At 37.6% G+C, this 18,065-nt stretch overlaps 1 protein-coding gene across 4 annotated transcripts in view; it reads right to left on the minus strand.

Moving 5' to 3' along the window:
* Positions 1 to 18,065, minus strand: part of LOC108696196 (1-phosphatidylinositol 4,5-bisphosphate phosphodiesterase epsilon-1) — a 186,907-nt gene that overhangs the window by 56,286 nt on the left and 112,556 nt on the right. For all 4 annotated transcript variants that reach the window (XM_018225335.2, XM_018225334.2, XM_041568759.1 and 1 more), the window contains 4 exons: positions 10,231 to 10,376; positions 9,266 to 9,524; positions 6,772 to 6,980; positions 1,919 to 2,591 (listed from right to left, as the gene is read on the minus strand). In XM_018225335.2, coding sequence (XP_018080824.1) covers positions 1,919 to 2,591; positions 6,772 to 6,980; positions 9,266 to 9,524; positions 10,231 to 10,376 — 1,287 coding nt within the window. The remainder of the gene's footprint in view (positions 1 to 1,918; positions 2,592 to 6,771; positions 6,981 to 9,265; positions 9,525 to 10,230; positions 10,377 to 18,065) is intronic.

Genomic DNA, 18,065 nt, shown 5'->3' on the forward strand with positions numbered 1-18,065 from the left:
TTCTCTTTTTTTGCCTTTTTGTCTTTTGTCTTGGAATAATTTCTTTATCCGCTATATTTACTTTTACAAAATATCTTCTTCTTCTTGTCTAGATTTATACAGAAAGGGGGTTGGTTTTTGTGGGCCTGACTAAAGGAATAAACCTCGTTATCGCAAGTGTGGTTTCCAATAAAGATATATTGTTACTTTTCATTACTAAACAAAGCACAAGGAATAGAGAGAAAGGTATTTACATCTGACAGAAGACCTACAATGACAGCAGCAGAGAAAGCTATAAATTGTAATGCTCTGCATTCCTGCACTATAGTGTGAAAGGGATAGAGTAGAAAATATTTATTAGAAAGGATTATGATAGTCTGGAAAGGAAGCCAGGGATCTCCAGCTCCATGGATACTACGTCTATAGAACTATCAATCAAGGAACAACTGTAGGGTGCCTTTCATTCGCGGCTTATGGTAATAGCTTGTGATATGAAAATGCCGCCAACTAACCAAACATCTCACTAGTGCCAATGAATGCTCCACCTACTGTACTTGCCTTGCCCTTTCAATAGACTTATTTTGTCATTAGGTCGTTTTTGTCACTCAATGTGAAGCAGTGTATTTTCAGTATACACAAACTTTGAATTCTTTACATATTGTGCCGAGTTCCTTCTTACATAACTTACTTACATCTGCTTTGACTTAAAACTGGGGTACCTTTCTATCCATACACTGGCCTGAAAAAATCATTTTCGGTAACTCAACATTTTCCTGTAGAATTTTTCCACAATTTGCTATTGTTATTTTTGTATGCGTTAATAATATATTTGCCCCAAATAAGATGGCAATCAGTAGCTAGGAGTGACAAGTCTAAAGCATCTTGACTTAATATCATTCTCCACTTATCTGAATGGATTCTCATCTGAAATGCCGCTTGGTGGTTGAAATGTTTTCAAAATTACAAAGCAAGTCCAGTGCTTCAGAAATATCACTAGGTACTTAAGTAAATTGCACCTAATGCACAAGGAAAAAAACAGTCATGTGTCCATAGAATTATGGAAATTCAAACTGGAAAATACCAATGTTTTAGGGGGTTATTTATCAAAGTCCGAATTTATCTCAATTTTTCTGCTGCAAACTCCGATCAAATCCACTCAGGTTTTTTTACGCTTATTTATTATTACATTTTCCCGAAAATTTGATTTGCGGTTAAAAATCAGATTTTCAAAAATTTTCGGCATTTTCACCCAAAAACTCCGAAAACTTCAGGATATTGCACGAAACCCAGTGCACATTAAAAAAATCATGGGGACTTCTCCCATGCAACCTCGACTGGTCTGTGATGGAAAACCATTAAGGATTAGAATTATGGAAATTCAAACTGGGAAATCCCAATGTTTTAGGGGGTTATTTATCAAAGTCCGAATTTATCTCAATATTTTCTGCTGCAAACTCCGATCAAATCCACTCGGGTTTTTTTACGCTTATTTATTATTAATTTTTCGGCATTTTCACCTGAAAACTCTGAAAACTTCAGGATATTGCACGAAACCCAGTGCACATTAAAAAAATCATGGGGACTTCTCCCATGCAACCTTGACTGGTCTGTGATGCCGGATTTTTCAGATTCGGATTTTTACATCATCTGGGTTTAATAAATTCCTAAAAATTCATGATTTTTTATGTCAGATTTTATCAAAAAAAAAATCATGAATTTTTTCGTGATTTTTGCATTGGATTGTAGTAAATAACCCCCTTAATGTATGGGCACATTTACAGTGCTTTAGTCATTTGGATAAATGGGCCAATTTATCAGAATTGATTACATTTTCAAAAATAATTGCAGAATATTAGTAAATCAGGCATCCTTATGTTGATCACTTTGGGGCAATGTTATCAATTACACGCAGCAGTACTGGATATACAATATTATTTACCTGGTAGAGACTAACATACTGCTTCCTTAACCACTGTAATCTCTGATCAGGAAAGCGCTTTATCTTCCGTACTGCCTTGGTTAATTCCAGAAGTCCATCATACAATGTCCTGGCTGTGTATTTTGGGGCTACAAAGTGCAGCAATTTGTTGTCAGTAGTATGCAGCCCATAAAGCAATGTGACACCATTTTCTTCTAGGTTCATATTACATAGTTTGTTTTGAACACACACAGTGTGCATATCAATTCCCGGATGTCCCATGTAAACTGCCTTCACAGAGAATAAGTCCAAGAATCCTTCGGCCAGTCCATTCATTCCAGCATTGGCAAGGAACTGAAATTTAATCTCCGCACTGCTACCTACAGTTCCTAATTTATTTTTAGTGTTTGCAAGGCATGTTGTGGCTGGCTTTGTCCAAGTCAATGTGGAGTTGTCTGGTTGGAGTTGAAGGAAACAACGAACAGAAATGTGTGTCTCCTGGTCATAGCGGATGACAGTCACTCCTTGCTGAAGAAACTGATAGACATCTGCTCTCATGGATAACACATACCAGGGAATTAGTTCTGTTCCATGGCTGAATGCCTTCTGTTGCTCTTCCCTTCTATGCAGTTCCCATTCTTTTGATTGCTCAAAGATATCACTTTCAGAGTCAGATAAGTCTCCCATAATAAACCTAATGGTATAAACAAACAGTACATTTTTTAATAACAATAATAATTCTTACTGGCAGTTAAAGATGTCCAGGATCTAAAAACTGCTTTTAACACTGCTATTTGCTATTTTTTCATCATGAAAATTCCCTTGACACACAATAATAACTAAGAACACATGATTTTCATTTCAGGTAAAGCAATAGAATTTCAGTTATTTTGCTAATATATTAAGGAGCATAGGATTAACAGATAAAGATGGATAGAGATGTAACAAATGGCTATATACTCCCTTTATATTTGCTATGTTCAAAATCCATAACTCAGTAATACAATATTAATATACAGAAGGATGGGGGGTACCTAAACGAATCGTAACTTGTATCTGAAAAGTGTTGAAGTGCAACTCCTCTCATTCGATGATTACATTTTGTTTTGCTAAATTTGGTGCAGGTATGGGATCTATTATCTGGAATGCTTGGCACTGGGGTTTTTCAGATAAGGTATGTTTCAGTATGTCGGATCACCCATACCTTTGGTCTAAAAACATTTAAATGTTAAATAAACCCAATAGGATTATTTTACCATCAGTATAGATTTATGCAGCTTAGTTAGGAGTGCAAGTGCAAGGTACTGTTTTATTATTACAAATAAGAATTATAACAATTAGTTTAAACTCTATGACTGAGCCTGACTTTGGAGCTTTTTGGATAACGGGTTTCCAGATAAGGGATCCCATACCTGTACTAAAAAAATATTGGGAAGTGAAGGAAAAGATAGGTAAAAGGAACAGAGAGCAGAAGAAATTGCAGAAAAAAGAGACAACAGTAAGCAGAGCACAGAAGTGGAGAGAAGTAGATAAAGTGGAAAGGGAGAAATGTGTTGAGCAAATGAGAAAACTTTAGACTGAAAGCATAAGATCTGAAAGAAAGGAAGACTGTAGAAGAGAGAACAGAAGAGAAAATAGAAAGTCACAGAAAATGTGTGAGTTGCAGAGAATTGAAGAGAAAAGTCATAAGAGAAGGGAGGAGTCAGAAGACTATATAAGGAAATATATTGAAGGTTAATGGACAAACTTTAAATATAAAATAACATGAAGAATGGATAGTAGAGACATAACACAAGGAGAAGATGAGCAAAGAAGTTATGAACAAAGGTATTCAACTAGAAGGATAAAGATCATAAATATATATATAAATCACAGATTATTATTATACTATAAGTGCACCTTTTTTAAGACATGAGGTAAATCAGTTTTAACTTTGCTCTATAAAATGCTCCTTTATATCAAGGCTAAAAACATATTGAGTATCACTGTACAGTTACATGTGTGCAACCAAATACACTCACATCAAAAATCACCACTTGCACTGAAATTATTGAACTAATTGTCCCACTGCAAACTATGGAATTCTCCAAAACGCTAACATTTTGCACTCCTAGCACTCCAACGTTGCCATTTCAGTTGTGAGTAAAGATACCCAAAGGATTCCCCATAGATGTAAATTCCAACAAGCACTATACCAGTTAGCTAACATGCTGAGATTATTACATGTCATTATTACACTGTATTTTAACCTCAGAAGGGAAAATAAAGTGCTGTTCAGGAACAGGACCATGAAACTAACCCTAACACTTCCACTGTTTAGAAAAGCTGCCCTTTTTCAGTTTTGTTATTGTAAAATAGATGGTGCCTGTAGACAGACATGATTGCCAGGGCTGTAGATTAAATGGTTCCAATGCAAATCTAGAGGAATCACACCTAGAATAGAGAGTTAAGAGTAAACGCAGCACACAGAATCCTTATTGGAGGATCTTTGAAGGAATATTTGATTGTTGAAACACTGTTAAGGGTTAAAAAGGTTTAGAGCAAGCACAGACATTTTTCTTATAGCAACACAGCACAAACCTTCTTCCCAAGTCCTCAAGGACCAGGATCTTCAATTAGAAATATGCCTGCCTTGTTTACACTTGACTCTCTGGGGGTCATTTATCAACACTGGGCAAATTTGCCCATGGGCAATAACCCATGGCAACCAATCAGATTGTTGCATTCATTGTTCTACTTGCAGCTGGCTTTAAAAAACGAATCACTGATTGGTTGCTTTGGGTAACTGTCCATGGACAAGTGTTGATAAATGAGCCTCTCTATTTTTAAAGAAATGGCAACTATCTCTGAACAGCTAAAGATCTTTGAATAACAGCACTGCTGCCTATATACAGCACATATGGCTGCGGGAAGAAATATATGTCCATGTACTGGGCATGCAAAGTCTACTCATTTTCACATTATCTCCATTCTTATCAAATCAATATCACAAAGAAAAGCTGATGCCATTAAATTCAATTGATCTAAATTACAGAACCTGGTTTGGCTCATTGACCTTCTTGGGAACACAAAACAAATATGAGCAAAAGAAGGGATGAAATAATTCAAATAAAGGCTGTACTGAGTTCCCTTGCTTCTAAGGATTTGGCAGCACTATGAAGTTAGATGTATGTAGATGCCTATTTCAGAAATGGTACTTAATGTTTAATTCATTATATTTATAAAATGCCTTATAGCTATGCGATGAAGCTTATATCGCAGTTTTGCCCCCAAAAAGCCTAACCAGAAAAAATGGAGGTTTAATAAATAACCCCCTTAATATAACATTGGGTTAGTGGCATATTTTTACAAGCTAAAACCTAAAACAACCGTAAATATTTCTTCCCATGGTGTTCGTCAGCGAAATTTGTTATGAAACAAACATTTACAGTCTAAGGATACCTCAACTCAGCCCTGAAACAGATGCTTTTAATATTATTAGGAAAATTTAGTAAAACAAATTATTTCGGTAAAATGAGGTTTAGATCAGCAGGTAAATGAAATAAGCAGGAGGGACAGGAAACGCTTAACTGTATTTCATGAACCAATATAAATGGCTGGTCAGTCTTCTCTTGGACCGAATGTCACTTTTGATTGTTGTAAAAGTTTAAACCAAAGAAGGCTGGAATCATTTTCTTCCTGCGGCCAATTCAATTTGAATCATATAGCTAATGAATTCAATTTGAATCATATAGCTAACGGAGATGAAAAGCCATGCTTTAATCATAGGGACCCTGCTCAGTCCCTTTCCCAAAATTTACCAGACAGACACACTACAGTTTTTTTCTTCTGAGAACCTGTACTGGAAAGGCAGAGCTGTGCAGAAGTAGCCTTCATGTCTGGTCCCTTCACTTCTTGGCCTTGGCTCTCTGGTGGAGATCACTAACTTGGAGCACACTGTACATGTTGGAAGAAGAGAACATACTGCGTTCCCATGCACATGCTCCATTTTGGCAGTCAGAGCTCGAGCAAGAAGATAAAGCACTCATACATATTGCAGCTCTGTTTTTTCAGTTCAGGTACAGGGAAGCAGGGCAGTTATGGGGTGCTGGCTAGGGAGAAGAGGGGATTATTGTGAGGACCCTATGATTAAAATATAGGTTTACTTCTTTAATGACATTGAATATTTATGAACTATATACCAGCAGCTATCCCAGTTTAGCATGCACAATTCCAAATAGTGGAAATACTGGAAAGTGGGACAGTTTTAAGATGGATCAATGAAGGCCAGGGTTCGGTCTAAATCATACCTTCCAAAATTTGAAAATCAGAAAGAGGGATTATAACGTATGCTAGCGTTACAACTTTATCTTTGCTTATCTTAAATAGCTACAATTGTATCTAAGTGCAGATGTTGAGTATTCTGGGCTCTCTTCCAAACGCATCTTATTTAATTACGTTTTAGAAACGTTGTATCTTTTTCTAGTGTCAGTGCAGGAGATCAAAAAGAAACTCAGGACATTTCATAAAGAAACCAAGACTGAGGGCTAAGCTGTCAAAATCGGGACTGTCCCACAAAAAACAGTTGGTTGGTGTGGCCTAAATGTTCAGATATGTTATTTACAAATATTATTAGAAGTACCGTATGGATCTGTCTCAATGAAAATTACAAAATAAACTCTAAGCAGTTTAATATACAGTATATTCCTTTGCAATGCCTGAAGATCTGTATATGGCTGCATCTTCTTCTGCGCCTAATAGCATTTTTTTAAAAAGATACAATTGCTAAACCAGATTGACCAACTTGTCCATTTCCTTTTCTCCAAAGACAAACAGCAGACAATCACAATCAATATAAATGTACAATGGGAAGGACATGAAGGCAGATCGCTTACTGAAATCTAGTTCTGTCCATCACTGTGCTTTTCCTCATACCCCCAGACTCGCTGAGATTGTCTTCCCCTTCTTCAGATTCCAAGCTGCGGTTACAGCTGCGAATTGTCTGCATGATATTATTCACAGTGGACTCTTTCTCCGTGTTCTTTAATCCATCTTTCCCTATTCGCTGGAGAAAGTTATCTTGTCCATTGTAACCTGAAACAAACTGTATTGGAAATGTTATTTTAATACACTCCCAGATATGCTGAGAAACATATCTGGGAAATAAAGGCAGTTGTGTAGTGTAACAATGGCCCAAACAACCAATCAGATGTTTGCTTTTAAAGGAACAGTTCAGTGTGAAAATAAAAACTGTGTAAATAGACAGGCTGTGCAAAATAAAAAATGTTTCTAATATAGTTAGTTAACCAAGAATGTAATGTATAAAGGCTGGAGTGACTGGATGTCTAACATAATAACCAGAACACTACTTCCTGCTTTTCAGCTCTATAACTCTGAGTTAGTCAGCGACTATAAGGGGGGCCACATGGTACATTTCTGTCCAGTGAGTTTGTAATTGATCCTCAGCATTCAGCTCAGATTCAAAAGCAACAGATATGACCCATGTGCCCCCCCTCAAGTCTCTGATTGGTTACTGCCTGGCAATTATGTTACACATCCAGCACTCCAGCCTTTATACATTACATTTGTGGCTAACTAACTATATTAGAAACATTTTTTATTTTGCACAGCCTATCTATTTACCCAGTTTTTATTTTTATACAGAACAATTCCTTTAAAGGGAATTTAAACAATAATGCTCAACCATACTCAAATGTTTCCAGACACCAGGGGCTAAAAGCATGCTGGAAACTGTAGCAAGTTCAGGGTTGCTCAGAGTTTTCTCACATTTTTTGGGGTCTCCAGGGTTAGTGAGCAATGGAATCCTCCAATCAGCATTTCACCCAATTGGTGTAAATCTGAATCCACATTCTTTTATGGAGCTTGAAGCATTAGGCACAGTTTAATCAACAGTAGTGTGTGTCCTCCTACCTGCCTCATTGGATCATTGTGAAGAGCCAAAAGAAAACAAGACAGACACATTGTTGGGAAACTGGGAAGGTGGCAAGAAGTTAGGAGGAGGACCAGGGGAAAGCTAGCAAATGATAATTATAAAATAAAGTTGGACAATACAGAGTTTTGGATTCATCTGAAGTGAAAATCCTAAGAGGGTAAATAGAAGTTGTGCTTATTCTGTATATGGCATGTATATGAAAATACAACATGATACAAATGTACTGCCATAGTATTAGTATTTATAAAATAAAGTGCATCATCTAGGCCACCATGCATTTTTTTCTTTCTTTGTAGAAGCCTACGTCACACAATTGCAATATACACAAGCTGAGCTACAAATATTCCGAAAACTGACATCCAATGTCTGGTTAAGCAAATGCTTTATGGTTAAATGACAAGAAAGCATTTCAACGGTTTTCAATCAGTGTGCACAAGTGGTTTCATGAGTGCACTCCAGTGCACTGGGTTGCATAAAAACTTGGATTAAATGTTGAGTAAATTTAATTTTTTATTTGAGTCTTGGTAAAAAGAAATCTGAAAGTCAAACAATGCACTAACATAATTACTGGAAGAGGAATAGTCAAGTGATTTGGTCAACATATCTAATTGCCTTAATGGACAACGGACTTGGAGCATGTCAGGTCTTCAGATAAATAACAAAGTGTGTTTTAAAGTGACTGAAATAATTTCATTGCCAGGAACTAGGGAGGTGGAGGAGAGGCTTTTTAGGTCAAGGATGTTAGTATTCTGCAAACAGGTTATAACCAGAGTAGACAAAAAGGATCATTCTATGTAAATTAGGTTATACTATGTTATCAATATACTGTCCCAGGTACTGTACACCCAAATAATGCATCTTAAGGGGTCAGTAATACCACACAATGAAAGCGCTGTATATGTGCATTTATATATATACCTATCTATATAAACGCCTTTGAAGTGGTGGAAGTCACATCCAAGGACAATTTTTCATACTATAAACTTATTTATTTACCTTTTTATTAGAAGATTCAAAAACCTTTTTTTTATATGTAATAGTACTGCTATTCCTAGTAAATGCTGTTTTCCTTTTATTGAACTGGCTACAGGCCCTTGAAATAGGCTTTAGCTAGTAATAAGAACAAGAAGAAATAAATGAGCGCAAGGTAGTAAAGCCAGAGTGAATATAGTAAACCTTATTGTAAAATATAAGTATATTGTAAGTCCCTCAAGGAGTTCCATGACCATGGAACTACAAGGTGGCTTCTAATATCCTCATATTTTTCAACAGGGGGTACATTATTAATTATAAAACACAAGTTTCTGTGATAAGAGCACCAAGCACTGTTTATAAGGATAATATTTACAGGATATTCACAGCTCGTGTGAATTATATAAAGATAATGCATGGCAGTTGGATTAGCTGTGTAGTTTGTTAAAATGCAGTTCCATTACCTCCAGTGTTTCACTCTGAGCATCGTACTGAGGACAAAGACTGATGATACTTGCTGCTCCATCAAGAACTTCACATAGTTCCTTTAGAAATACCCCACAGAAAGGAACCACCTTACAGCCAGGTATATTTAGGGCCCGGTTCACCATTTTTCTGTACTCAGATGATGATTCGTGATGTGCCATTGCATCTTTCAAGCTACGCATGGTTTCTATATCAGACTGATCCATAAATTGCCACATTTTTAAAACTTTCCTTGTCCTAATTGGAATAGAAGAACCAGAGAGCAATGAACAGAATAAAGTTTTAGCGACAGCTCTTTCATCAATATATATATATACAAAGGATTGTTTATACTTGGACAGTATTGTCATTGTCTATAGCCATTTAATGCAAATACCATGCATATAAGTCATTGAAATTTATATATATTTAAATTTATATATAGCACCTCCATGGTCTGGCAAAGCTATATAGTTTGGTGAAGTACAGGAACATCAAGTACATCAAACTGGTTGTAATCAAACATTTTATCTCCTATTGTTTTGATAGAAGAGCCAAATGTGTCTTTGTAACAACATGGTGCTATTTCAAATAAGGAAGGTTTGTGATCTCCAACCCACAAACACTATAGTAAAAGACTAAATAAACTTGGTCACTTACGGACATTTTTAATGTCTCTGAACTGTGAAATACTTTGATAGGCTTGAGAGCTTTAAACCTGTTCATCAACATTCTCCTTCTGATCAACGGTTTTGCGGGATTCAGATTTACTTTATTTCTACTTAATATTTCAGCCAAGTAAACATTGTTCCTTTGGCAATATAAACATTAGAACTTACTCTGGTTATTTAAAAACAATGAGCAAAAAACTCTTCTGATTCATAGCTATTTAAAACCATATCTGACGCAGAGCCAGCTCGTGTTTATAATAGCTGCTTTTACCTCTTCTTAATTTAAAGAGTACCTTAGGCCTGCCAGGAATTCCATGACAGCGTTGTAATTGCCCATGTTCCAGCAACACTTTGCAATGTGAACGACGTGTGAGAAAACTTCTCGTTTCTCCTCCATAGATCCTGCGGTTAGAATCAGCCATGTGACCCAGGAGCTAACCTTCAATGACAAGCACCAAACTCATTAGTCATTGAACAGCAAGGTATTCCTTACATGCTATTAATTGCTAACTTACATACACAACAGTTGTTTGCCTTCTGAATTTGGGGCTAGGAACTTGTATCTATTGCATGCAGAAGGTTTTATGGATATTAGAAGTCACAGAGGAGTTTTAAGACCATATAAAAGCACCAGGGTACAGGCCAAGTACTTTTATACAGGTCAAAGAACTCCGAGATATCCTTCATTCTTTTGGTAATGCTGTGCTGAGGTTGACTGTTCCATAGGCTTTACTAGGAGTACCACTGAAAACAGTACTCCATCCTTTTGAAGGATCAGTCTACCTCCAGGCTGACCCAGCTGCCTCTCTGTTCCCAGGTTCTAAAGCTGTTGGTTTGTTGACACTAGACTGGGGTGGCCTTTGGCACTTTTCTATGGATAAATTATTGTCCATGCTCCTTTTAAGCCATACTGACACCTCTCTCTCTTTTCATAGGAATGTGTAAGTATGACTTTAATGTTTTCTGCACACAGTGTTTATTTTTACAGAATCCTCACCCCAAGAATACAAAATGAAAGTCAATGATTAATTCTAATAAGAGTAGAGCTGTATTTATGCCTCTTCTTTTATGTATTGTTTACTCCAACAATTGTTATTTTCCTGTGTTACACATTTTTTGCATAATATAATCTCTCTGCTGGCAGCCGGGTTAATAAAGGATATCACTTCATTAGCACAAGTAGATTTATGTAAAGGAGCAAGGAACCATTGTTTAGGCAGGGATTATCATTCCATTCTGTTTTTCTAGCCAAATTCAGGGACATTTCTCAAAACATGTAATTACCACAGAAAAAGATTTAGATTCTAAACATGATACAAACTCAACAAGAGAGAAGACAAACTCAACAAGAAGAAATATAATGTAAACATTTTATTTTGTACCAGAATGATTAACATTATCAGAATGCAAAGTAATGGCCAATAACTTACATGAGTGCAGCAGATAATCAAAGCCTTGGCCAACATGGGTGCATATTGGTGCCTAATTCATTTTATAACAGATCAAAATGATCAAAGTTAGAGCTATGCTTCACTTTCCATTGATGGCAAGGGAAAAACAATAAGGAATAATAATCAGGCATCCATGAATATCAACCCTAACATGACTAAAAATAACTGAACTGTCCTTAATGGATATATGAGTCTTTGATAAAAATGCCATTGCATTCCCACCAACCCAGAAGTGTGGCTGAAAGTTTTGTTAAAAGGGGTGCTATAAGAAATGTATTTTGCTTGTTAAAGGATATTTTTCTGCCCTTTAGATCTCCAAAGTAGGCACCCCAAACACAAATGTATTTATGTTCAGTACTGCCCTAGGCACCATAACTCAGCCTCCACCCTCCCCTCCAGAAATCTTTGAGCTGAGCAACACTGCTATAGAAATACAATAAACATATTGTATCCCTATTGGTGAATAGATACTGTAAGGATCTGGAGTGTACAATTATATAAACTACATTAAACAATACCAAAACACATTAAGGACTTAAACCCCCAGATACTTATACTTAAAGGGATACTGTCATGGGAAAAAAAACATTTTTCAAAATGAATCAGTTAATAGTGCTGCTCCAGCAGAATTCTGCACTGAAATCCATTTCTCAAAAGAGCAAACAGATTTTTTTATATTCAATTTTGAAATCTGACATGGGGCTAGACATATTGTCAATTTCCCAGCTGCTCATGTGACTTGTGCTCTGATAAACTTCAATCACTCTTTACTGCTGTACTGCAAGTTGGAGTGATATCACCCCTCCCTCCCCCCCAGCAGCCAAACAAAAGAACAATGGGAAGGTAACCAGATAACAGCTCCCTAACACAAGATAACAGCTGCCTGGTAGATCTAAGAACAGCACTCAATAGTAAAAACCCATGTCCCACTGAGACACATTCAGTTACATTGAGAAGGAAAAACAGCAGTCTGCCAGAAAGCATTTCTCTCCTAAAGTGCAGGCACAAGTCACATGACTGGGGGCAGCTGGGAAATTGACAAAATGTCTAGCCCCATGTCAGATTTCAAAATTGAATTTAAAAAAATCTGTTTGCTCTTTTGAGAAATGGATTTCAGTGCAGAATTCTGCTGGAGTAGCACTATTAACTGATGCGTTTTGAAAAAAACATGTTTTCCGATGACAGGATCCCTTTAGCTAAACATGCATATTTATTGTTAAAGAAAAAGTCATATTTATTAATCAATTATTAGTGATGGGCGAATTTATTCGCCAGGCGCGAATTCGCAGTGAATTCCTACGATTCACCGCCGGCGAATAAATTCGCAAAACCACACCAAAAATTCGCCGGCGTCAAAAAAAAATGGACGTTGGTGTCAAAAATGAGACGTCGGCGCCGTTACGCATTTTTGCACGGCCCAAATTCACCCATCACTATCAATTTTACCTTTAGCCAGCATAATTAAAAACACCCTACTAACCCATAAAAATAAAGACAATGCAGATTAGATCAAGGGGCCCCTTGTATATATAATCCCATTCAGATACACAGTGCCGGGCCAACCCAGCCAGGCGCCCTAGGCAACCTGGCCGGTCATGGCGCCGGCTGCTTGTGTGCTTGGGTGCGCATGCACATAAGAGCGCATAAGAGTGCTCGAGCGCGCATGTGCAAAAGTGCGCTTGAGCGTGCATGTGCGAAAGTCCGTTTGAGTGCGCATGCGCGAAAGTCCGTTTGAGCGCGCATGCGCGAAAGTACCTGCGCTCGAGTGCGCATGCGCACATGCATGTGGCGGTCGGGGAGAGACGCACCGGACAATGGGGTAGGCGTCAGAGCATGTACGTGCCTGGCGCCCCCTCAGCTTTGCGCCCTAGGCACGTGCCTACTCTGCCTACCCCTAGTTCTGGCCCTGCATTTGTCCATTGGTTGATCACAAAATTTAATTACAGGATCCCTTATCCGGAAACCTGATATCCAGAAAGTTCCGAATTACGGAATGGCTGTCTCCCATAGACTCCATTTTATCCAAATAATCCAGATTTTTAAAAATGACTTCCTTTTTCTCTGTAATAATAAAACAGTATCTTGTACTTGATCCAAACTAAGATATAATTAATCCTTATTGGAAGCTAAACCAGCCTATTGGGTTTATTTAATGTTTAAATGAATTTCTAGTAGACTTAAGGCATGAAGACCCAAATTACGGAAAGATTCGTTATCTGGAAAACCCCAGGTCCTGAGCATTCTGGATAACAGGTCCCATACCTGTAGTAAAAAGTATATAAAGTTTCTGACTCTTGTTTGTGCGCTGTGCATGCAAAAATCATTACACCTAATGTTGTCTTTCCCGGCAAGTTGCCAATCTATATAAGGTGGAAGGGTGGCACTGGAACATCACAGACAAAAACACACAAAAAAATTCCATTACACACAGCACTATTCCATAAACAAACGTTGTTGATATCTGATGGTTTCATGTTCTTAAGAGCTTACTGCTACAGTATGTCTTAACAAATTAACTACTCGCTGTTATAACCTCTAATAATGCCAAGCAGACAGGTTGTTATGGTTATCATATCTGTACCCTTGTATGATGGATAACAGGAGGGTGCCTGTGTGTAAAGAAAAAGATTTTTGTCTCTGCTGTTGGAGATCTGCAATATTTGCCATAAATTATGGCTGCCAAATTCAATAAGGTGATATCGCTCAGCTACAAGTTTCTTTTATTAAAACATTTAACCAAAACTGACACCTCCTAGCCACAAAAAACAAGTATCCCAACTTAAATACTGATGTACGTGGATTCTCCAGTGAACTGTTAGTTATTGTTGCTTGCCAATGTCAATCTGTAATCAAACTTCAGAAGGACAGATATTGTGGGATTAGGTGTTTAAAGCTAGAAAAATAAGTTTTATGCTTTTCATGATGATGTGAAATCAAGAAGAGAGTGTCATTAACAGGGCAGGCAGGATTCTAATTAGAGGTATCAATTGGGCCTATATTCAGTGCAGGGCCAAGTTGGGAAGGTGCACAAGGTAAATCATTCTGATAATTGTCACAGCCTAGCAGCCTTCCCAACATTAAAGTTTGGTCTAAGCAGTACGGTAAGCTGTAACAGACAGGCAGAAATAGTCTAATACACAGTACACAAAAGGTTAAGAAGCTCAAAGTTAAATCCAAGCAGAAGTCTGGGCAGGCAGTGATCAGTATAGTCAGAAATGAACCAGGAATCTGTCAGAAAAAGATATGTAGGCACATTGCGATGCGATGACATCAGCTGTCTATGTCACCGCGTCTGTGCTGCATTCCATGTGATGGCTATGGGTACCGCCATCTTGGATGTGGCATCTAAGAGGAGAGGAGTGCCATTGGGCTCTCCTTACAATCACATTGCTCCGTACAACCTGTGTGTGCACGGTGACATCGGTGCATGACCTTTGATCATTGCACCATTTCCCAGGGCCCAAACTAGTAATAGGCAAGGTATATGACTAGCACCCCCAACAGTTGCACCTCAGCCACATCCCTCTTCTGCCTACCTCTAGTTCTGGCCCTGCTTCTAATCTCTAAGAACTTATTTAGTGTAACTTTAAAATGGGACATAAAACATCCTTAGCAGTGATGCACCAAATGTTAATTTTCAGCATGTTTCAGTATATAGTCAAGGGATTGACTTCTCAGTATTAAAAATCATAATTTTATAAATGGCACTAGACCCACCAGTAACCCGCCTTATTATAATTAAAAAGGCAAGTCAAATAACCATAGACAGGCCATGAAAAATTCCTTTAATTTTCTTAGTATATATTACTGCTGTGTGATAACATCAGGAACAAGGATTACTCATAACACTCTTGGTTGATTAAAGGACATGCCCATGCATTTTCTCCAGTAAGAATCAAGCTTATCTGCATTCATTCTGCATATGGAAGTTATCATGCAATTTTGTACATATCACCCTACAGCCAAACATAAGAACATGCACAAAGTGAATACTGTAAGAGTGAAAGTTATTTCCCTTCCAGCTTTGAACACAACACCAGCACATTTCCCAAACAGCTACAGTTATCATTTTTATCTAATTTTGTAAAAATACAAAATAATTTATTTGCATGTTTAACATGACTTACATAGAGGTTGACAAAGCTTAACAAGACCAGTAAAATGTTTCTCTTTCTCCTAATACATAGCAGTCTTAGCATACAAAGTGCATAAGTCAGCTTGCCTCCATGGTCTTATCTTAGGTTTTCTTTTTTTCCTGCAGTATAGTGAAGTACAGGGAAAGCAAGAAAATTCCATGCATAATTTATTCCCTTAAAGGACGGTGCGGGACAAAGTTAGCCTCAGCCCCCACTACGGAGCCTGTTTTTGAGATGTCACAGAGGCTCAGTGTTTCTGACAGGTGAATGTAAAAATAATGCAGTGCTATGAGGGCTGGCTATGTGTCCCCTGATCCAATGGGCACAAACAAGGAATACACTACTATAATAAGAGGTGTTAGCACCTAAGAATAAAGCATCATTATATGTAGTTTCATTCACATACAGTATATATATATACATATATATATATATATATATATATATATATATATATATATATATATATATATATATGGCATAATGTAACTTAATAATGTATAATGAAGAGCGTAAGGTGGGAGGAGCATGGGGACCATGTGGCACTGCAGATGTACCTTTTGCCATTTGGTATGGTATGAATTTTGATTTTCTAATTTAAAACTATCCGTAACCATAAACAATAAATGTTTTTGGGTGTGAAACTGTTGACTGTTGTGTGTATAGGTAATGTATAACTTGTGTTTAAAGGGAAACTAAAGCCCATCATTTTTTTGTTAGTGATTCTGTAAATGCTTGGGTCAGCTTTATTCATCTTATATACATTAGCAAAAGGTGACTCCCCTTGTACTGTTATGGATAATAATTGAAGCCCATTATGCAGAAAGTTCCTGAATAGGGGAATTCCATTTCCCATAATGTTCTATTTAAACAAACATCTTTGCGTTATGTAACACTGACATATTCTGTAGGGCTTTATAGTGATTATGCATCATTCCCAGTTTGCAGTGCAAGCTCCCTATCACAGTTATACACACTAAAGCCAAATTTTTCTTAAGAACCAATGAACTGGCTTGGATATTTTTGGGTCACAGACGGAGACTGGAGTACTCACACATGGAGAGCATGCATAGTCTTTACACATAGTGTCCAGGGTGTAATAGAACCTAGAATCCCAGTGCTGCAGGGGAAACCATTGGACCACCATGTTTCATTTGATTTGCTTTGCTTTTCTGGTTTGTGTGTTCTGTGTTAAAAGAGAGTACCTTATACAGGTATGGGACCAATTATCCAGAAAGGATAATAGGTCCCATACCTATTGTTTTCTGAATAATGGATGTTTCTGTAATCTGGATTTTCATACCTTAAGTCTACTAGAAAATCATGTTTTGCTTCTAATAAGGATTCATTATATCTTAGTTTGGATCAAGTACAAGGTACTGTTTTATTGTTTATACAAGGCTAGGGTTGCCACCTGTCTGGTTTTGACCCGGACAGCCTGGGATTTTGAAGGGCTGCCCAGGTCAAAACTTCCTGCTCGGTTTTCCAAATAAGGAAAATTGGGCAGGATTCTCAATCATTGACATGGTGCCGCGTCATAGCCCCGCCCATCTGCATCACCAGCCCACCTCTTGCAATGTTACGGCCCTGCCCCCTGCCCAGTCTCCACTGGGAAAAGGTGGCAACCCTATACATGGTAATGTTTTATTATTACAGAGAAAAAGGAAATCAGGAATAGCAGGGTTCCCCCTTGCTGTTTATTAGTGCGAACCTACAACGTTTTGGGCCAAGCACGTTCACACTAATAAACAGCAAGGGGGAACCCTGCTATTCCTTTGCCTTGAGTGCCTGTGTTTTCTACTTGTACCAATATTGGAGGCTGTCGTATCCTCCTACACAGGGCACCAGGCTACACAGTGGAGGAAGGGTTAAGGGTGTGCTGACTTCATCTACACACTCTTCAAATTATAGAAACACCCCTTTTATTAACCATATAGGAACTGTTTATTTTCACACCATAATATATTACTACTTCTAATCTGTGAATGCTCTTCTGCATCTACAGAGTGAAAGTGTTGATTCAGCAGTGTCTGGAACATTTTCACTTTAAAAGAAAAAAAAACCCAGCTCCTATTTAGCATTGTGTGTGCTGACAGCGGTTATGCATAGGCTGTACTGCAGCAAAAGTAAGCAACAACTTACTCTGTTTCCTTTTTAAGTCAAATGGAGGTGTTTCTCTGTGCTCATATATTAGAGGTGCAGCCTCCCTGTTTACAGCAGCTTTACTTAAAGCTGGTTAAAAATAAAGTGAAAATTAACAGATCCACTCCAATTCATTCAGCAGTATATCCTAGCTGCAAGGTTGTAAAACCTTTTCATAAACATGTTCATTTTTTTTATAATAACATGATGCTCCTTAATCTGGATTATCCTTCAAAAAGAAATTTAATTAAGAGAAGGAGGGAATTACATAGCAGGGGTCATGCTAAATTAGAAGGTGGCTATTGATTTTGTTTTAAGGGCCCTCGTTGACTCATAAAAAATAAGACATGATTTCCTTATGCAGCAAGATCAGTTACATAGAGACTATGATTTATTACC

This window comes from Xenopus laevis, chromosome 7L (assembly GCF_017654675.1).
Source record: "Xenopus laevis strain J_2021 chromosome 7L, Xenopus_laevis_v10.1, whole genome shotgun sequence".
NCBI lineage: Eukaryota > Metazoa > Chordata > Amphibia > Anura > Pipidae > Xenopus > Xenopus laevis.